General features: G+C 29.2%; 3 protein-coding genes across 3 annotated transcripts in view; all 3 read left to right on the top strand.

The window, feature by feature from the left end:
• Positions 1-8,295, top strand: part of LOC132929680 (AF4/FMR2 family member lilli-like) — a 63,937-nt gene extending 55,642 nt beyond the window's left edge. The window contains exons 2-3 of the mRNA XM_060995200.1: positions 2,516-3,471; positions 5,949-8,295. Of these exons, the coding sequence (XP_060851183.1) occupies positions 2,576-3,471; positions 5,949-6,885 (1,833 nt within the window). The 5' untranslated portion in view covers positions 2,516-2,575 and the 3' untranslated portion in view covers positions 6,886-8,295. The remainder of the gene's footprint in view (positions 1-2,515; positions 3,472-5,948) is intronic.
• A 514-nt stretch (positions 8,296-8,809) lies between these two features.
• The window catches only part of LOC132932070 (uncharacterized), a 90,888-nt gene continuing 75,830 nt past the window's right edge, over positions 8,810-23,867 (top strand). Inside the window, exon 1 of the mRNA XM_060998268.1 lies at positions 8,810-8,828. The gene's annotated coding sequence lies outside the window, so the exon portion shown is untranslated. The remainder of the gene's footprint in view (positions 8,829-23,867) is intronic.
• Positions 9,432-12,160, top strand: LOC132918305 (uncharacterized). The gene has a single exon (XM_060979470.1). It carries the CDS (start codon positions 10,081-10,083, stop codon positions 12,007-12,009), a length of 1,929 nt encoding a protein of 642 aa, XP_060835453.1. The 5' UTR covers positions 9,432-10,080; the 3' UTR covers positions 12,010-12,160.

Genomic DNA, 23,867 nt, shown 5'->3' with positions numbered 1-23,867 from the left:
ATTATATTACGTATTATACCTATTAAGTATATATTTAATAGTTTAATGAGAGTGTGAAAATCGTGTTGTGTGTGCGTATGTGCACGGTAGCGTTCAGTGAGTTTTCGCTCCGCTGTCCGGATTAAACGTGATTTATAGTACTGCAAGATGTGAGATTTAATCTTAAGTATACACATTGTATAGAAGAAACGTACAGACTTGGGACCGGGTTTCGATTGACATTTTTTCTCCTCTATGCCTTGTAAATGAAATAATTAAAAACAGTATACCTATATATAATTAAAACAATAAAGGTATCCCTTTTCAATTTTATTAAAATACCGGCTGGCAGCTGATATTTATCAGAAAAGATATCTATACATATCTACAGTACATCACTATAAGTTATGTAAATATTGGTGTATATATTGGTGTAATTAGGGATGGGTCATAAATGTGCACTTAGATCCCCGAAACTATACCAAGTCTGCTAAATCAAGTTTTCATCAAGTATATAAGAATGCTATAAGTAAATACATTTTTGAAATTAAAGTTGTAGAAACTACTAAAAATATTATTTTTAAGATACATTAACTAATGTAAACACAAATGATAGGAATTTTTATTTTTTTCTGTAGAAATTGTATTTGTGGTACAAACTTTGTACCTACCTTATAATATGACACTACCATCATGTAATATTTTACTATAGATTTAGGGATATATAATAAAATATATTATACATTAGATATTTGAATATAAATAATAATTTGTATTTATAAGTCGATAATTACAGTTGGGTGGTGTTTTTATACAGGTAACTATTTACATGTCATTTCGTTTTTTTAATATATTAACATCAAACAAAATGAAAGCGTAAATTTAATTTTAAATACGTCAAGAATAAAAGTTTGTTTGGCGTTGGCTTATTGGCGGGCTTTTGAGGGGTTTGCGCACGAAATTACGATCGTATCAGTGTAAATTCCATGTCAAATTCCGATCTTGTGAAATTACATAATAACGCGCGTCGTATAGCCGCTGTATTAAAGGTGTAGTATAACCTAGGTAGGTGATTTCTACGACAGATGTGTGTGAATATATAGTATGCACAACCAAATAACCTTTTTCGATGTTAACGTATTATACAGTTCTCGTTATAATCGTGTTTTAAGGGCGTGTTAAACAATATACAAGTCCGTATCATACTAATACTAGTGTTTATTTATTTATATTATATATAAGAATGTATGCGTCCACGAGATAAGAAAACATGTCCTTGAAAAGTTATAATGTATTATATTGTATACATTATAATATATACCTGATATATATTGCACCCGGTGGCTGTGCTTGCTTAACCTTCCGGTCTCCTTCTGTTTTAGTTGATTTTTATATTTTTCCCCTAAATTTCCCCTTGCAGACGATATACTTACGAGAAATCGTGTCAACAACACCGCTCGCCGGCGATTGTTCGATGATAATAATAAAACAATAATCGTTTTGACCGTACAATTATGTTTCGGGGGCTCGTTGAGTTCTCTGCAAACAGAATGATATATTACATCACTATACATGCTTTATCGTATATAGTGATATTGTTACAATATAATAAACAGCGTAGAAAACGAGGAATAAAAGCAATAGATAATTACTTTCTGGTGTTTTTTTTACTATACATCGTCGAACCTAGTTATTGCTTCTCAATGTTCTCATTATATTATGCATTTGCTATATAAATGTGTAAGATTCATTCGGTCCATTAGATAATAATTGTATTATTATCACTCGACTGTTTTTAGTTAAATTATAATTATTGTACTATTATTACGTATATAATTTTCAAAAACAATAATTATTCGCTTCAGTTATTATAGTAGAACATATTTTATTCAATCAAACGAAAATAAAATCTTATATTTTTAACAGCGCACATAATGTGCAATTATTATGTAAAATTGTCTATGTAAACCAATAGATTTTACGCGCTTCGTCCACGTCACAAAAAATTTATTCGATGACTATGACGTCAATTATATTTATCGTATCTACTATCTATTATGAAAAACGTTTTTCATTTTTTTTTTTTTTTTGGACATTCGGCGCGAAATTCAATGAATAAAATTTTTCGAAGTTGCTTAAAACTGGATTTTGAGTGAATTATTTTTTACAAATATCCGCTATTTAGGAAGCTTATAATTATTTAATCTGATTTTCTTTTAAGTAATCGTATAAGTGTTCGTTTTTTGTATATTTCTAAAACTTATTATACTTATTTCTGTCTGCAGGTTTAATCTATCAAGTTTCTTTAGATTTTCGAAATGTGTTCTAAATTCAGATTTATTTATTTTTATTTTTGTAATGTTGATTTACCCAAACAATTTGTGCACACCGCGCGCATATTAGTGGGTTCTAAATACCACTGTGATATTATATCAACGGTATTAATTGTATTATAATTATATATAGTGTTTCTTTACCTAACTATACCTTTAACTAATATCAAAAATGTAAAATACAAATATTTTTGTGTCCGCAGGCATCCGTGGTTATATGGAGGAATTGCAGAGACGACTCCCGGTCGGTTAGGTTAGGAGGCATGACCGGATCGTTGCGTCTGAGCGCTCTGCTGTTGCTGTTGCTGTCCCGCTGGGCGTCCGCGGACCTCGAGAAGGGCGAGGACGAGTTCGTCCGCAGCTGGGTCATCATCGAGGAACAGCTGGTGCCGCCGTCTAGGGACGAACTGCTGGCCACCGGCGGCGTGGGCACCACTGGCGGTGGCGTCAGTGGTGGTGGCGTGGCTGGTCGGCGGATCACGCCTAAGTCGGTGTTCGTCGCGCCGTCGTTCAACAAGTGTTCGGACGGTTATCGGCCCGACAGCATGGGACGATGCGTCAAGGTGGTCAAGATCAACCAGGCGGCCCAGTGGGACTTTTTGATCAAGCAGCTGAATTCTATGTACGGCGCCGGCGCAAACGGCGGAGGATTCCCGATGTTGCCGGGCGCCTCTGCATATCAGCCGGCCACAACCACGACTACAGAACCGCCATCTCAGAAGACCGACAGCCCTGGACCGTTTCAATTGAACATACCGTTGGGTGGCGTCGGTGTCAGTGACGTGGACAACCAAACGATGGACCCTGTCGATGAACTTACTACCGGCACTACCATTACGGCGGCCGTGCCCACCACAACCAATCCAACTACTACTACTACTACTACTACTACTACTTCTACTACCGTCGCCTCCACGACCGTCGAGGATGACAACGACGTCGCCACCACCGACCATCTCGTCACGACCACGGTTGACGGCGACCCCGACGACCGCACTGCCGCGACTGTTACTGCGACCGCTGTAACGACAGATACGGTGGATACCGCCAGACCGCGACCTTACCGTAACCGTTACCAGACGACGCATGCTGAGGACGCCATCACTGTCACTCCGCATTCTTACGACTCGACTACCACTGTGACGTACGCTAAAACAAAGTAAGTCAGACAGTTTTCTATAATAATGTTTATACGCTTCTGTAGATTTAATTTTTAAATCCATCTTTTGATGTGTTTCCTGTAATGACTTTATAGTTTTTATTAATATTAATTCAATGGGATCTAGGATATTCAAAAGAAAATCTATTTACGGCCCTTAAATCTTAAAATTAAACAATATTAGTGTTAAAACGTTGACAGAGTTTTAATAGCATAACAAAAATGTCCAATAATTATTATTATACTCATAGCTGTTGTATGAATCACCAGTCTTGGCTCATAGTTTAAAGCTTAGTCGATGATATCGTGGTTTATCACAGATTCATAAAAATATTATTGTATTATCTCGTTGTAATATAAGAAATGTTATACCAAAATAATAATGATAAAAAGAGTAATTGATAACTAATTAAATTCACCACTGAAGTTATGAGTATTTGGACAACAATGTATAGAATAACACGACTAAATTATATAATGTATAAGTTTTTTTTTTTTTTTTTAATATTATTATACTAAACTATAATTTACCTGTTATACCTATTTATATTTTATAACATAGTAAGTAAGTCAACTTTATAGTGTAGATACAAAATATTATATCATAAAGTGACAAAAATTAAATATATTATTGCCATATAGGTACTTCCAATTAGTTTTATCTTTTATGTAGCTTTTGAGTTATTGAACGAATGGTTTTGTACTGTTCTTTACATGTTACAATTATTACCATTATATTATGTGCGACTAATTAATTGAAAAATGTGGGTATAGTGTCTAACTAATTTTTTGTACGTTCTGATCTCGCGTTAGATTGAATTTTTTAATGACAATTTGTACGTTCCACACTCAGATACTCAAAATTGTGAGCAAATCTCTAAATTACTTTTTCTGTGAAAGCGAATATGCCTAATATTACATCCAGCTACTCAACTCAATCACGGCACAGTGGATATATAAATATCTAATGTAAAAAATGTAAATGGTTTTCGTTCCCGCGCTTATAAAATGTTTTTTAATCCCACGTCGATGGAAGTAGAAAACAAAACTTCGCGGTTAAAAAATAATAAATTCTTCTTTATTATTCAATTAAACGTAACGCGTAACGTTGAAAACAATTTAATGATTTTGTATATATTTAAGAATATTTTAATTTAAATTTCTCTCATTTTTGTATCAATACAGAGAAGCTGTCGCGTTAACGAGCAGCTTAACGTTTATATATGACTGTTCCGCGTTTAGCATAATATTTACATATCTATATGGTAAAAAACTTGAAGAACTGTGTCACATATCGTGGCTGTATATACTTTTTTGCGATTTTGAAACCTTCAATATGGTCTGTAAAACTAGTTTTTGTACATACATTATACAGGATGAACCAACGTATCTTCCAGTGTTAGCTTATACTGGAAAATTATAAAAAACACGATAGCCTACTCCATATACATAGAATAATTCAACTTGACGTCCGAGAGTTATAATTAATCAGGTGCTTATTATAGTTTCGATTAGTCTTGACATAAAATTAAACTATAAAACAATCTATAAAGAGTTATCAAGTTAAATAATATAATATTTGTTACGCATCGTTAGGTATTATTTGTTTATAGTACCTATCATTAAACAAATGGAAATTATATTTCCTGAAGATGTGTGAATGCTTTAACAATATTTTAAAAAGAAAAATTATAGTCGTGAAGTGATGCGTATCTTTGATGTGTATTTTCATTAACCTCAATATTATCAAGTTAAATTATAATACTTTGAATTTTACTATTGAGATGGTATATACTTAATAATTTGTAATTATTAATAATACAGTTCATTGGCATAGTCGTGTATATTATATATCAATTGTAAATCATCAATGTGTAACTTTGATTTCAATCATCATACCTATGATTCAGATAACAAATATTACCGCATTGACTTAATATATACTATAGATATGCCATCCATATCTATCACTTTAAATAGTTGCTTTTATTTTATTTTAATGAAATGTATAGTGCATAATTTTGTCCGTGGCTAAAAAAGAAAAGAGTGTGAAACGTACCACATATTTATTTATTTTATTTATCTAAAGAAAAATAATTACAATCTATATTTCAGATTTCTTTAGCACAATAAGTAAGTTTTATGATAATACAATAAACAATAAAGATAAAAACACATGTGCGCGATAAAATTTTCATTTTCACGATTGACGGAAGTCGTATAGTGATGAAATCCTTCAACTAAATATAAATTTTTTATTTTTATTTTAAGAATATTAATATTTATACTAAAAGGAACCACATATTTAAATATTAAAATCTATAATACCCCTGAGTATCCTGTAGTATAGGCAACGCCAAAATTGTTCACATTTTAGTCTCCCGATCGCTTACACTATCATAGTAGTATCACACTATCACACCTGGCATTTATATACACGTAATTAATTCCATCAATTTTTTTTTTGTTTTCTACAGGTACGCAGATAGCAGTACAACGACCATCGCCGGGACGGAAGACCCACCTCAACAAACCTTCAAGACGACTGCCAGTGCGTCGCTCTCATCTTCGTATTCGTCACCCGTAGTTACCACTACAGCGGTTGACGTGACGGAGACTGACAATCCGGTGACGGCCGTGACTCCGCCTGAAACCGAAGAAGAGGACGTAGTAACCGTACTAGCTGTGGCTGCCGCCGCAGTTGACGGTGACAGCGGTAGTAGTAGACCGGTTAGTACCACGCGGTTGCCGTACACAACGGGTGGAAGGACTCAATCATCGGTCACAGACACAGTTACGCCCGAATACTACGATGATCAACCGGAAGACCCAACGTCCTCGCCGGAACCGGATTGTTCGGCTCCGAATGCTTATCGGTATTACGCGGCATGCGCGGGTTTCCGGCAGCAGCAGCAGTTTGAACAGCTCCAACAGCAGCAGCAGCTGCTCCAGCAACACCAGCAGCAGCAACAGCTGTATCAGCAACAGCAGCAGCAGTTCTATCAACAGCAACAGCACAATCACATGGCCACCGAGTTGGTCAAGCGCCCGTCCGTCGGCGGGGGCGTACAAGTGCGGTTCCCAGGAGACGAAGACCCAGTGTCGGCGACGGTGGCTGACAGCGCGAACCTGATCAGGTTCCCCGGACCAGCCCCATATAGGACCACCAACAAGATGTACGAGAGCAGCAGGCATCCCACGTGGTGGCCGACGGGATGGCCGGATCAACAGCAACAACAACAACAGCAGTACCCCGACGACTCGGTGCAGCAGCAGCACCGGCTACAGCATCACCTGCCCCAGCAGAAACAGGACGTCCGGCTCTGGGAATTTGGGTCCAGACTTCCGAAAACTACGTCGACCACGACGATTGTCCCAGCACCCCCAACACAGTGGTACCACAGGTTTTTCTGAACGCGGCTGCGCCTTTCCGACCATCATAAATTCATAATACTTACTCGTATTATTATATTTTCATTTTACGCTAAATATTTTATAATTATTCACACCCCACGCCGTTCAATTGATATATTATTTTTATCCTTTTAAAAAAGTTTTTACTCAGTATTTTGGCACTAGTTTATTCATTAGTTAGTACTTATTATTATTATTATTATTATTATTATTATTAGTATTGTATTTTTGTTGCCATATTAACGTCCGTAGAATAATATCATTATTATAATATTATACTCGTGTTTTATATTTTATTTCAATCACATGCGTTTTGTTTACAGTTTCAGCTTCAACTGCGTAAATAATTTATAGCCGTATTAGTAGCAAGTATAGCGTATAAAAATCCTATATATATATATATATATACGTATATGCCTATGTATTTTACATGGCATATACACATATTTATATCGATATTGCGATTTACGAGTAACAGAAAAAAAATAGCCACACATTAATATTATAATATATCACATTGCTAGATATTTTAACGTTTTGTCGTAAAGACCAATAACATATTAACCGTACTATGATTATTGTTTACTTATTGTTTGTTTGTTTTTTTTTTATATTTATATTATATATATATTATATTATAATATAATGATTTTATGTAAATAATCTTTAAGCGTGTTCCTATTATAAGATCACGGCCTCTAGTTGTGCGAATAGCTGCTGCCGCTCGATGTATTAGTATGTAAATAATCAGTATCGCAAAAATGTACAGTACGCAAATGCAATGCAGTGTAATATAATACGTATATACAATTCATATTACTATTACCATATATAATAATTTAATAATATTACTTTAATATCGATGTATGAACCACGCGCTATGGGCATAGTACAATCATTAACGTCAGTCATGATAATTCCGCCTACGCATTGTGTTTTTATATTATATTATACATTCAAATCGAATGAACTATATTATTATAATAATTATTGCTGTATCAATTAATATATTATACGAAACACAAACTTTATTCTATAGCGTTTTAAAAATCAAGTGACCTGCACTTCTGCCGTGAGCTCAGTGTTATTATTATTATTATTATACATAATTATAATATTTTTAAATTATATACTTACTTGAAATATTTTTTAATTGATTTTTCGTTTTTACTCACGTTTATACTACTTTTATAAAAAAAAAATTTCGAAATTATAACTTATGTTTCAATAGTTTTGAAAAAAACATATGCTTATATTGGATTTATATTTTATTACTGTTTACTAATAATAATAATATGATATCGAGAAAAATAATACTATTATATTATATCGTCTCGTTATTGTATGTATTTTTACGTTTGAATTTATAGAAGAATAACAATAAAATGTTTGTGTTTATATTACGAATAATTTTGTTTTGTTTTAACTGTCCCGTTCCGTTCGTCAAAATGTACTGTGTTTGACTTGAACAATGCCTATCTACGTCCTTATCCTTATCGCACTGTCTTTTCGGACAGTAATGAGTGTACCTATTAGTATATAATATATTGTGCAGTCGGACGAACGAAAATCAAACGGCTTGCAAGGGGTAACGCATAGGCAACGACTAGTACTCCATGACGAGCTTTAAATTACTATTGTTCTGGACAATGCAAATATTTGGACAAGTGAAAAAAGAATGTCCATTACCAAAATAATATCAACACAATGGTTTACTCCTGTGCTCGACGGGATCGACTTACCCGGGTTTCGGACGACACGTCAAATAATATAATTGTATATAATAATTATAGGTGTACTATAATCAAATATTTATTCGCGATAACGGCAGTTGTACAGACCAACGCATCTACGTTAGTGCACGTGGAACCCACCTGGATCGAACACTATTGCATCGGCGTTTGCCACACGAATCCAGCGAATCAAATTTGAGTCTAAACTAGGTAATTATTTTTGTGATAGTATGTCGGTCTTAAATATTAATGCACTTAAAAATATACGCTTTTTTCACCACCGTCAATATTATTGAATTTACAGAATAATAATAATTAATTATATTGTACTTCAATATCGTGGTACAATTTAAAAAACACTTTCCCCCTCTTCAAAATTTGATTAAATCTCTTCGCCAATGCCTGTATGGGACGCAAACTGGAAAAAAGTGTGAAGAGACAAATAATTCTGAGGTTGAGTGCAATGCGATTCAGAAGAGATTATTGCAATGAACTCACCCGCAGTAGCTGTACATCACTGTGTTGAAAGGCTGTGCCAATTAATTAAAGCTCGTTAAGTTATTATTGGAAAATATAAGTTTAATATAAAATTAAAAGTTAATTATTGTTTGAAAGCTGAATGTATGCCAAAATCACAATAACATTTTATAAAAGTAAATTATTGCATTATGTGTAAATAAAAAAACTAATATATATTATACAACAGTATTTACAGAAAAATAAACAAAAAAGAAGGCCATCCATTGATAGAACCCCATCATGCTAACAGAAGTTAGTTATTAATTAATTAGGTTGATTTTATGGTAGGGTGACCATACGTCCCGTATTATACGGGATTGTCCCGTTTTTCCACTTTGTGTCCCGTTGTCCCGACAAAAGTTATACGGGACGCATTTTGTCCCGTATTTTCAAGTAGGTCCCGTATTATTCCCGTTTTTCTCTTTATTGTTAATTTATAATTTTATAATTTTTTTTTTTTTTATTCTACGATATTTTTGTATCACAATATTCAATAAAACATCTAATCTATACTTATCAGAATTATTTTTAGATTCTTGTCTTAACAATAAATTATTATAATTGCTGCGAGTTGAAAATAGAGAACTAATAATGTCACATTATTATCGACACGTTAAACCGACGATTATAAATACTAATGATATAACGATAACGTACAAAATGTTATTAATATTATTATATTGATGTGTGACGTCGTCTACTAAATAAGTACAATTCCATTCACCACAACCAGTTTGTTGTCAAATATAATGTCTATTTTTATTTTATAATATCTATGTAAAATTATAAATATAATTTGTTATTAATATTTATACGTGAGTGTCGAGTTCACGATGACATTCACAGTGTAGTCGTAGTCGTAGTGACGTATTGACGTGTCACGTGTAGTTTATTAAGCTTATTTAAAATTCAGTGTACCATAATACCTAATTTGTTTTTTAAAATGCCCAAAAGACGGTGCGTTTTTACTCCACAATTAAAATTAGAATTTCCTTTTTTACAAGATGCTGACGAAGTAGGAAAAATATTTTGTACCATATGTAAGTCAGTGTTTTCTATAGAACATGGTGGACGTTCAGACATAACACAACATGTTACAAAAGTAAAAAAACATTTACTGGCATTATCAGCTGCATCAAAACACGAAAAGGTAACTTCTTTTTTTTTAAAAAATGATCCGAGTGGGTCCACTGACGAAAGTAGACGTACTGCAGCACAAGAAGGGATATTCGCATTTCATACCGTGATACACAATCACTCATTTCGATCAATGGACTGCACATCATCTCTTTTAAAACAAATGTATAATAAAAAATTTACATGTGCGAGAACTAAGGCTGAATCGATTGTTTTAAATGTGTTAGCTCCTTTCGCCATGCAACAAATTTATAAGGAAATAGAAAATATAAATTTTGCTACAATTATGATAGATACTTCTAACCATAAGAACCTAAAAATCGTACCAATTTTAATACGTTATTTCAAACCAAATTCGGGAATACAAATCAAAGTTTTTGAAGTAACAAATTTAAAAGGAGAAACAGCAAATATTTTATCAACTTATATAATTGAAAGTTTAAAAAAGCATAAGTTGTCAGATAAAATTGTTGCATTTTCTGGAGATAATTGCAATACTAACTTTGGAGGTGTTTTAAGAAAAGGATCAAATAATGTTTTTTCAATTTTAAATAACAATTTAAAAACGAATATTTTTGGAGTAGGTTGCGCTGCTCATATTTTGCACAACGCTATGCAATCAAGTGCTGATGTGTTACCTATTGATGTAGAAATCATAGTTAACAAAATTTTTCAATTTTTTCATATCTATACAGTTCGAGTTGAACATTTGAAAGAGTTTTGTGAATATGCAAATGTTGAATATAAAAATATTCTTGGAAGTGTAAAAACTCGTTGGTTATCCTTATTACCTGCAATAACAAGAATTATTGATATTTACCCGGGCTTAAAATCATACTTCGAGAAACAGGAAAAGTGTCCTACAATATTAAAATCGTTTTTTAACGATCCTATGTCTATAGTGTGGTTTCATTTTTTACAAAGCCAATTAAAGGTTGTCTGTGATACTGTAACTAAAATAGAAGGAGATAAAATATCAGCCTGTGAAGTTGCAGAGGAATTAGAAATTTTAGTTGGAAAAATAAAAAATAGAAAACATCTAAACTTCCTTACAACAAATATTTTATCGCTTTTAAATGATTTAAAAAACAATAATATGTATAATGAAAGCTCATTCAAAAAAAGTACTGATCTATTTTATAATACTTTTTTATCTTACGTAGAAAAATGGGGTTGCCACTTTGACCAGTTGAAAATATTTCATTGGGTCCAACTAATAAACTGTCCTACTTGGGAAAATGTTCAAAAATGTATTAAATTTCTTATGGAAAACAACCGAAATAATTCTAACATAAAATTAGATGAAGATAATTTATTTGATGAATTCAGTCATGTAGAACAAATTTTTAAATCACGAATTCATGAATGGCAAAAAAATTCCGCTAAAGTAGAAGTTAAGTGGTGTGAAATATTTGAATACACTAAAGCTCATAACATTGATACAACTAACATATCAAAAATCGTAGAATATTCTTTGGCAATTCCTGGTACAAATGCTGCAGTAGAACGGATTTTTTCAACCATTAATGTGTTGTGGACAGATGAAAAAAATCGATTTTTGGTTGAAACTATCAAATCAATTATAATCGTAAAAACACACTTTAAAAACTTATCTTGTAATGAGTTTTATAATATTCTATTAAAAGAAACTAGGTTACTTGATGAAATCGGTTCAGCACAAAAGTATACAAAAACATCAAAAGAAGAAATTTACATGCCATCGTCATCAAAATAATTTTTTTTTGGACTTTTGTGTACATATTATACTTATTAATATTTTATTTGTATTTAAAAACTATTATACAACATACATTTAATTTGTTTTTTTTATATTAATATATTTAGTTAAAATTAGAATTTCCTTTTTTTTTTTTTTTTAGTTAAGTAACTAAAGTGTCCCGTATTTTTATTTTATTTTTATGGTCACCCTATTTTATGGTTAGTTTTATTTTTTAAGAGGTCATGGCACAGACATCTCACTGAGTTTATTTTGCAGTGTTATTGTTGAGAAATTTTAAATTAATGTGTTGGGACTTAAATTGTAATTTTCCATAGAAATTTTTATAAAATTGATTTGTATTTACATGCGTTATTTTGATCACTATTGAAGTACAAAAACAGTACATTTAACATTTCGACAGTGTAAAATTTAGAGTTTACGATAACTATAGATAATATAAATTATAAAGCTATACATAATTGATATTTTCGATTATTAAATTATTTTTTTTATAAAACAAAATATATTTTAAATTTGTAAAGCTTATGTTAGTAGAAAAATTAGCTCATAAAGTACGAAATTAGGTTTTTTTTTTAAAGTAAATCGTTATGTAACTTTTTTTTAAACTTTTTAATTCGTCAATGCCAAGCTTTAACTAAAGGTACTGCAGACTGACGCGTTTGTTTCATTTCACTCTCTTGATCCTTGTATAGAAGGGAACTAATATCTTAACCATTTGCAGAGCGGGCTTTGACCGGATCTCTTTGCTCAGTAGTATAGACCGATTAAAAACGAAACGCGTACTACGACTTTGGACTGTGATCAAACAATTTTGATAAATAATAATAATAATTAAGCAACGAGTGTAAAAGTGTATTTTTACGATCGTAAACAGTATAGTCGAATTCCATCATTGGGTAGCGGTAAACAAGCTCTCAACGACTACTCGTCCATTATGATATTTAAGTATGTGACGACTGACAAACCCGTAAATTGCCGACTGGGTGTAAAAAAGACTAGCAAGTATGAGATTTCAAAAACCTTTTTTTTTTCTCCTCTAGATACACGTGATATGTATGTTAATTGTCTCTTGTTCCCAAATTAAATTTTATTAACGCACTTGGTGTATTTTTTTAATATGATATTTTATTGCGTTAGTTTTATTCAATAAAACTCTTGAATATAACAACACTTGAATTGCGTTTCTTATTATATTATTTTCCTTAATTTTTAATTGCTCGAGTAAATTACTATTTTTTTATTACAGCACACAATCCAATAACCTAAAATAGGGTACAATACTACTTTGATAGATTAGATTTATTACTTACTGTTCTATGTGTACTTACTACTTGTTTTATCATATTTATCCAAGGCGCCAAAAATATTTAGTTTTATTTTCTTAAATATTATGAAAAAATTAAAGCTAAAGCTAGATATAAAATATTGTTATGCAATGCATTCATTAAAAATATAATTAAATGTACCTAAGTATAACAAATTATAAAGTTAACTAGAAAACTATCTTTCAAGAATTTGAAAAAGAAAACTAAACATAGAGCTAAAATGAATGTACCTAGTTTTTATACCTTATAAATCAACTGAACTAAATTTTTTTTGCACTTCCGTGTTTTTTTTTTTATCAATCTTATAGAAAATTGTATATTATAGTTTTATTTGGTGTACCTAAATATAAATAACTAATCTTATTTGTCAAAATATTTGAATTTTGAATTTTGGTAGCGTTTAAATCATATACCTAAATAAAATATATCGTTTTATATTCTCAGTTTTATTTTTAGATTCTGAGCAAAGTAACGAATGTATTGAGTTTACAGGGATGTGTTTTTTCTTGGAGCATATTATAATTTTTATTATACGCAATGAAATGTTCAAAGTAAGTATATTGATTAATTTTATACTATTACATACAATTTATACCATGAACCTATTTACTCTATGTTACAATAAGGTGTTGTTGACTCAAAATGTAATAACAATTATATAATATTGTGTAGAATGTAGAATTTAGATATATATTATTATAATAATTGTATCTTTTTTTGTATTCAATGATTCTTATATCATTTAATACAAATATTAACATATCCATTTTTAAATATATAGGTACAATGAGAAAGTAATAAAAATACTTTGAGTGCTTCTTCAAAAGTATTTAAATTATGTATTTGAGTGTTTAAAACGTGTTTAAATAATTTTACTCTAGTACTTTACAAGTGCTAATGCTTATACTAATGAACACTGTTATTTATCAATGCAGGTCCAATAAAGTGCAATGCTTTCATTCCATACATTTTTTAAAAAATAATTATTTAAATATAGTTCTATTCAACAAAACATATTTTTTAATGATAAGAATTATTTTTCTTTGTGCATATATTTTAATAATGAATAATTTATAATTAACTTCAGACAAAAATGTGTGTCGTTAAATTATACATGGTTTAATTTGATAATTTTTTTTTTTAATTTCACTAATTTAAGAATTATAACTTTTTCATTGCAAGCCAGAGAAATTATAAGGATACGGTTACGATATGTTTTCAATTATTGTTATATACGTAACCTATGAAATGAAATTATATTACATTATTATAAAACATAAATCAACTATATATAATAATATAATATACGAAATAAAGTAAATTAAAATTGTGTACCTACTGGTTATTATTTCGACTAGTTATTTGTTTTTTCACACCCATTAAATATTAAATTAAGTAATTTCAGTAATTATCCATTTTTGAAAACATAATATTAATAGTATTAAAATTAAATCGAATTAGCTCATGAAATAAAAGTACTTTGTGCAGGTCGGGTTTATAAATTATAATGAAGCATTTATATTGACAGAAAATAATATTATAGTAATGTGTTCAAATTTAGTAGATTTCCAAGTCCTCTAAATAGGCGAGTGTGCGTGGAGGAGGGGAGGGGGATGAACTCAATAGTCAATGCAATTCTCGTCTAAAATATATTTTATCAATAAGTATTAGTATTATATTCAAGACGTATTCAACGGTTGTAAGGCAACGCGTACCAACATTATAATATATTACTTGTGTATTGAATACGTCATGGAACACGATGCGTTGAACACACCTAAACTCGATACCACAGATATATTTATATGTTATATATCTGTACTCGATACCTGTACTATATAGAAACGTTTGAGTATTAGATGTCTGTAGGTTATGTCCAGTGAGGTTCTAAGCTCATCGTTGTACGCACACTATACAGTGGTTAAAATTTGGTGACCGCTGTCCATTTTTCGACCGCGGCATTTTCTGTCATCGGTCAGTATATCGTATATTCCGATATTCGTATATCTCTGAGAAGTCATTTTCTGCATATCTGTAGAGCTGTCCTATTTCTAACCGTACCAAATTTTTTGCGTAGTCATGTGTGGCGAGTTTTAACGTTATTTTAGTTGTCGTACAGTGCGTATATTATCAATTGTGAATTGCCGTCACCCCGTTTGGATGAAACATTTCCCAAGGATTACACACGTGCTGTGAAAGGTAAAAAACCTATTAAGATATTATTAACGAGTTTCTTGTTTAGGCATAGTCTATATTTTATACCAAGTCTTGATATTATATTTTTATTATAACTTATTAGTTATTAGTCATAATTATAAAAATAACTCATAACAATATTATAATGTAGATTTTTAAAATATTAGTACAATTTTGTAAAATAATACACTGTTGTTGTATATAGTTTGTTGCCAGAATAGGTACAAAAATTGAAAAATGTAGTAGTGTACATTTCTCGGGACAGCAACGCGACGGCGAGTAACCTACGAAAACACTAACCAGTGTCTATGTATGGTTCTTAGTATTTGATATTATGTTACTTACTAGAATCATAATAATTATTATTAACAATAAATATTTGAAAACTGGTACCTATTATAATTATTAACCAATAATTATTTAATTGATCCTAAAAGACCATATGTACCTACAAATTACAATGCTATAGCATTTTATGACATTCATAATTTAAATAGTACATTAACATAATTTAATGTTATATTCACCTCCACGGACCCCTTAAAGATGCTCATGAGTTTATTATTGCATTAGTATTATAATATTAGCTCGGGTGTTAAAATAATAAAATGTGTCATACGCGTTGCTTTCAATTATTATCTAAACGCGTAATATGTGTAAATAGACATATTAAAAATCATACGAGTACATATATACTTATTTGTGTGTTTTATGAATAGTCAACAAAAATATGCGGAAATTATTTTCTATGATGTTATACCTTGAAAATGTATAAATAAATATTTTGTTTTATCGTTTATTGGTCTTCATAATATGTTCTTGTTATTTGTTGGGTCACTATTTTGTTAACATTTATTTTGAATGTCTTATTTTTTTTTTCAAGAATTTAAATCCAAATTAAAATAATTGTTTTTTATGAGCCATTTCCACAACAAATAAATATATTTTTAATTAGTTTAATATGACGTGAAATATTTTATTCACAGTGATTTAAAGCAATTATTAATATTAGCTACATGTATTAAGTTTAAAAAAAAAATTGTTTAAGCTGTTCTATAATACAACTAAAAAGCCCATTAAATTGAGTTAATTGTTATTAGGACAATCGAGTGTTTGATTCACTTATTTTAAGCTATACAGTAAATTGTTTATTATCATCAAGTATTTTTAATTATAATAATTAATAACTATACCATCGCGTTCCTGTGAAAAAAATAATTGTTTAATTTGGCCTTTTAAATGTTCATTATAACAGTTAAGAAAACGTTTATTTAAAAAATTTATACTTAAATGTTATATATTTATATTTGATATTATTTTTTATTTAAAGGCTTTTCAACGCAATGCTCTTATTTACAAAATATAAGTGTTATTTGTTGTTCTAATAACCACGTTTACAGCAGGAAGTATCCGTGTCTTCAATTATGTTTCTTATAATACTTAAACCGTAAGAATAAACAATAATTAACTACTAAGGTTAACCGTGTTTTTACTAACATAAAAGCCAATTTTCCCGATTTTCTTTAAAAATATTCTAAAATATTCCAACACAAAAATAAACAGTTAACACTCGGTATTGCAAATAAATAATATACGAATATGTACGTATAATATATGTTACTACAATTATAAATTAAAAATGTATCAAACCTATAGTATTATACTATGATATGTTGAAAATTTAAACAATTATAAATTAAATAAATAAATTATATTCAACGACTAATGAATACAGAATATTTTTAATATTTTTGTCCGAGATATTTTAATCAAATCGAAAAATATGGACGAGAGTATTTTTTGATAAATGTAACTAAACTTTATAGAGTAAATATTAGATATACTAAAAGCCTTTATGCATAAAATATATAGCTGATTAGTCCAACTTTTTTTAAAATAACTTCTTTGGCCTACAAAAAATAAAATATAACTGCCGATATACGATATACCTATAAATAAGTGTTTAATATCAAGAATAAAACCTATTCAAGGCAAACACACTGTTTATCTAAACATAAAAAAAAACTCTTATAAATAATTTTATATCGATTAAAATTTAAAGCACTTTTGTAGCAGAAACATGGACGATATTCTAAGCGAAGAGAAAGAGAATTAAAAAGCATTTGAAGCGTGCTGCTGGAAAAGAACTGCACATTTTTGACAGAGATAGTTAAAAACTAATAAAAATACTCAAGAATAAATGAATGGAAAACAGTATGGTAAACAATCAGAGAAAGAAGGAAAAAAAATCGAAAATAATATACTGAGAAACAATGAATGATCGCCAAAATGTAAGAGAAGATAGAATAAGGAAAATATTAAAAAGAAAGACCAAGATTTTCGTTGAGTCCATCGAAATATCGTGAATCAATCATTAATCTAAGTATTGCAAAAAAAAAGAAAAATATTAAATGATTAAGCCTTTTTTTAATTATTTCAACTTAAAAAAATTGGGACTAGTGTTAGGTTTAACATTCAAAAGAGATAAAAATGTTACGTTTCAAAACAAATATATTTTGACTTGTAAATTATGATTTTATAATATGTATTATTTTATAGGAATAGGAAAAATGCAATAACGATAGCTATATGATGCAATATGCTCCTTGAGGCCACTCTTCCTTCTGATTTCCCTATATATTATAACATTATGAGTTGTATAATATTATGTATGTCATATACGAGTATGTGATAATAATTAAATTCAGTTTATATTATGTATTACATTATTATTTTAATCCGTTTACCCGTATCCGATAGTTTTAAATACCCCTATAATATTATGATAGGAATATAATAGGTACTTGTAGTATTTCTATCATGTGTGCTTGTGTGAAAGGACAGGTGGTACAACGGTGTTTCAAAAATGAACAAAATCGTTTATAAAACAATAATATTATATTATGTTAGCAAATCCTATATTATACTTGTGGCTTGTGGAGGTATATGTGACAATCTGAGTGAGTAGGTGTACTGAGACCCTGAGTGAGCGGTGAGTACCTACCGAAAAGCACCATAGCGACTATCAACAAATCGGCGTAAAGGCAATTTTGGTGAGTCTTTCGGTATTTAGTATCGTCTTAGTTCTCAATTATACGAGTTTACTGTTTAATGGATTGAGCATTTGTATTTACTATAATAAAGTTTAACAACATTATAATATCATAACTATAGCCTAGGTTTTTACGTTAATGTATATTTCTTTAAAAATCATCTAGTATAATTTTAATTAAAAATATGGGTACATTTTTTTGCATATATGAGTAGAAAAATATTATAGAAAATAGAGTAAAAATGACTATAAATTGCAAAATTCTATATAATTGCATAAAATATGTATTTTTTATGAGTAATAAATGAAAATTGTATTTAATTTCACTTTGATGAGAAGTTATTCTTAGTGTAAAACTATGCTACTAAATACTAATCATATTAGTTTCCAATTTGAAGATCTTAAATCACATTTTGTAACTTTTTGTTGATAGGTACTCGTTCCACAATTTATGTTACTTACGCTTTCCGTTGTTAATTTTGTATTTACATAATTAAGGCTAATAGTTTGGTAATTATTTGTTAACAGAAATATACTGCCATTTAATTGAATTTTATTTTTACATTATCGGTACATTTTGTAATTTGTTTTTAGGATGTTTAGTTTTTTTTTAGTAAACAATAAAGATATTTTTTCGAATTCTTTGTATATATATATTCAACATTATTTTTTTGCAAAAAAATTCAGGCCCTAATTATATCTATCGACTATTGTTAACGTACCTAATTCTTATTATACGCGGCGATACTCGTGATGACCTTTGCGTTTGTGTCCGGTATATCGATTTCCGTGCAACTGGTAACACTGCTCGTCGACGTCCTGGTGACGTCACTTATACACGCTAATGTGGTTGGATCGGTCGCGGGTGTACAATGAGTATTGGGAGGCGGTGTGCGTGCGTAGGTGCGCGCGCACCTACCCCTGCGACAGGGATGACGGAAGCGGACACGGGGTTTTCCACCCACGGCGGACCCCGCTTTTCTACCTAATGTTCATTCAAAAACCGACCGTAGCTGTCCGCTGATTTGGCTTTGGCGCGTATTGTGTCACTGTCGCGCGTATCGTGCACACTCACGTCGTTGTCGTCGTCTGCCTTTACAAGCACACGAAAATCATCGCAGACCGCGTAAGTATAGTATCTATTTATTAAATGCTTATAGTACGTTATAATTATTATTAAGCAATTTTAGTTTATTATCATTAATCACTTTTTGCGCATAGATGGATATAGCCTACGGTGTAGGACATTATAGAGCTTTACAACTCCATAAACATTTCCGAAACTAAAATAATTAAAAACCCCAAGTACACCCGATGTACTTATAACGTATTGAAATTTGTGTTTTGATCTATAAAAATATTTCATCCAGAAGTCATGTAGAATATATTATAGTTTTGGATGTTGGATATTTTATTATTATATCATAATAACATTTTTAAAAATGTATAGGTAGTAGACATTTAATATAATATACCCAATATCACGTAGTATAAACATACACAATTTGATCTATTTTATTTCGCAAAGTAGTCTAAATTAAAACAAAATATCAACTCCAGTATAAAATGATTACTTTAAGAACTTCGTCTTAAGCCGCGACATAGTTAAACCTAAAGCCATGTTTTTTTTATTATTACTAAAAGCTATATGGATTAATGGATTGATTCAAAGGCCTTCGACGAAACATTAATTTTGGATTAACACAAGTTATATTAAATATAGTTAATAATTGTATTATTTACATAGAAATTAAATTGTTTGAAGAATATACCTTACATAATATTTTATTTAACTGGTAAGATTTGTTCTTGTTATAAATTTGAGTAGTTTGACAATGATGTTTAGTTTCTGGTTTAGATTTTCTGAAAGGTATCTGAAAATTCTTAATTTGTTCCTTACTAATATACAGCATACAGTATACACTAGTATATTTATTCTTCATACTTATAACTGGGTGAAAACATTTTTTTATAAGCACTTAAGTATAGTGTATAAAAGTATATAGAATAACTAATAAATCCATATAATCTTAATTTTTCATGTGGATGCATCACAATTGCCTAAACAAAACGCCTTAAAATTTGTGGCATTCCTTCTTATAAAAATGTCAAACTAGTGTTATGTACTTGTAATTATCTTTTATTAATTTAAATTTAATCATAGTTATGCAGATTTTTTATAATAACGACTGTGAAGCAATATAATATGAAAACTAACGAAAATATACTAGCTGATTTTGCACACCATTGCCCATCTTAAACTTCGTTAAATGTAAACTATACACATTTTTAATAGTAATTTGAGTGTTTTTGATAGAATATAAAATACATGTATAAAATTATACCAATAATAATAACAATTTTTTTTTTGTAACTAATGGTTACGTCATATAAACAAAAATATATTCGTTATCGTATGCTAACAGGCATTATCCCTGATAAGTAAGCCTTTTTTTAAAGTTCGAATTTCTCAAAATTCTTTCTTATATATTGTACCTCTACATGGTACGAAAGTACCATGACAATTTTAAGTCAGTAGCTATTATAATTGTTTTGGATATACGTTCATTATGAATCAGTCAGTCTGTACATATTATTTCAATAGATTCAGAATAATTTAAAATGTATTATATTACATTTATAAAATCGCATCTATATTCTTATGTCACTTCATTTTGATTTTTTTCCAAGTATCTAACAGATGGTATTGAGAAATACCAGTATACTATGTTTACAAGCTAGTGATTTTAATGTCAGTCCGTTTTTTCCCATCTACGTTTCCTGGTTGGTTTATTACTGTTAATACTTGATATATGAATCGTAAAATTTAAGTCTGCCGCTGTGCAAACCGTTTAACATGCGCTTGTTGGCGTTAAAATTGTCTGATTTTAAAAGGGTAGAACCGTGGCTAACCATGTATACTGCGTTATGTGATATTATTATTATTATAAAGAAACGACTTTCACAATCTATCAGCCCTCGACAACTGTAACACATTATGTTATAAACTTTACAATATTAAGTATTATCGTGTTCAATTCTTTTACATTTAACAACATTTCGATCAATTTACACTTTACAGTATCTTGTTGTTATTGTATAGACATCCGTTAGTAAAATTTTATCGAGTGATAAAATAACAAAACGATATAGATATGTTTGTCGTTTGAATGCGTGTGATGAAGTATTTTTTTTTATTCTGTTTTTGTAGTTTCATTAAAAGGTGATCGGCAGTGGGTAATACTTCTTTTTTTTGTAACGGTCTTTGCGTATTTTAATAACGTCAAGTTATTACATTTTTTTCCTGTTATTTTTAATGATATTTATTTGTATGGGTGTTATTTTAATCTTTTCAAAGTAAAACATATTCGATATTGATATGTTGTTTTGAAAGTATATTCGCGATCGTATGTATCACTGATGAGTAGCTTTATTGAAATGATTTGTATCTTAATAAATTTATCTTTTTACAGTCAAATATTACTATTATATAAGTACAATTATTTGACACCCCTTAAAAGATTAATATTTGTCATTTGTAGCTTCCTTTTGAACTAAAAATACTGATATTGGATATATTCAATTAATCATATTTCTAAAAAGGAGGATTTAAAACAATAGAATTACTATTATAAATAATTATTAATAAATAATAATATATTATTAATTAATACACGAAAATAGGTGTAAATCTAACGAAATATGCATGTAATATTATTGATATAGTTTTTAAAAATATAAATACAACATGAAATTACTTATGTAAATTTGGTCCTTGCATTATAATTTAAATTTGATAAAATCTTTTTCAATGATTAAATCTTTTAAAGCTTTCTAAATAATTTAATAGTTTGGTTGTAGTGTATTATTATTTATTTTTATTGTTGAAGATTAATGTAAAAAAAAATTATAATTTTCATTTATCTATTTTTATATACATTATACATGTTAATTTTTAATTATTTATTATTTATCATAAAAAACAAAGATACATATTTTTTCCTAGTTAAAATTTTTAAAATATACTTATTTTCTAAAATCAAAAATAATTTAAATAAATATCTCGAAACACATGAAACAATCATTCTTATGACCACTCAAATTACTTTACTGTAGATATTTTACAATATCGATAACAGAATATCGATTACATTATTGTAGTAAACATTTGATCGCTGTATAATTGATTATTATATACATGAGATATGACATTTGATTAAATGTAAATTAATCATAAATTTCAATGGAAATTGAAAAAATTGAGAACGATTTATATATATTAATAATAATTGGTTTTTTTTTAATTACAAGATAAATCAGATTTTAAGTTCTTAATATTCCAGAAAATATTCATAAGACAAGCATATTAGGTAATTTGCTGCTTCAATTTTTCTATTTGATATCATCTTAAAAATCTAACTGAATAAATATGAGTTAAAAATTAGCAGTAAAAATATATGTAATTTACTTAATTGTGTATTAATATATTATTTTATTACTACTTATTATTTACTAAGTTATCTACCTATTAATTCAAATTGTATAATGATATGAAATGTAGATAATAATAAGTGTTCGTGAAGTATTAGACTTAGTTATATAATAATAAAACTATGATGTTCATATTATTATTATTTTTACATACATTTTTTTTATATCTTTTTTAAGAATTTGGAACTTCATTATAATAATGCATATAATCAACCTACTAATCTTATATTATAATACAACTTTTCCATAGTATTTATTTAATTTATATCTTATATTCACATTTAAAGCAGTTACATATTATAAATAATTTAAATTAATTATTAAAATGACAAAAACATTATTAATGATAATATGAATCAAACAAAATTATGTGTGTATGTAGGTAATAATTTTAAAATTTTAAATTTTTATTGCAAATGTATTTGGTATATCATTTATTATTTATTTAAAACATAACATACTTTAATTTAAGCTCGATATTTAAATGCTTGTAAAATACTATTAAGGTAGTAATCACCATTATAATTTATTCATCAGGAACTAAACGTTTATATATATAGCTAATAATTACCGTTTATAGTGATTTTTCGATGATTATCTTTACATTTTACAAATTGAAGCCACTAAAAATTCTGGAAAAATTAAAATAAAAGGTTATACCTCTTCGTTGTATTTGCTAAGTAAACCCAAATTGGTACTAATAATATGTTCACACATTCCCGGTAAATTATATTTAAGCCGTTTCTTGGACGATTAACTGTCTAGTGAATAAGTATACCACCGTATTC

Source organism: Rhopalosiphum padi, chromosome 1 (genome assembly GCF_020882245.1).
Source record: "Rhopalosiphum padi isolate XX-2018 chromosome 1, ASM2088224v1, whole genome shotgun sequence".
NCBI lineage: Eukaryota > Metazoa > Arthropoda > Insecta > Hemiptera > Aphididae > Rhopalosiphum > Rhopalosiphum padi.
The sequence above is the reverse complement of the archived record's forward strand: the minus strand, read 5'-3'. Positions and strand labels throughout refer to the sequence as shown.

What these genes read in the sequence shown, in the direction of transcription:
- LOC132918305 (XM_060979470.1), top strand. Translation starts at nt 10,081, where the DNA reads ATGCCCAAAAGACGGTGCGTTTTTACTCCACAATTAAAATTAGAATTT.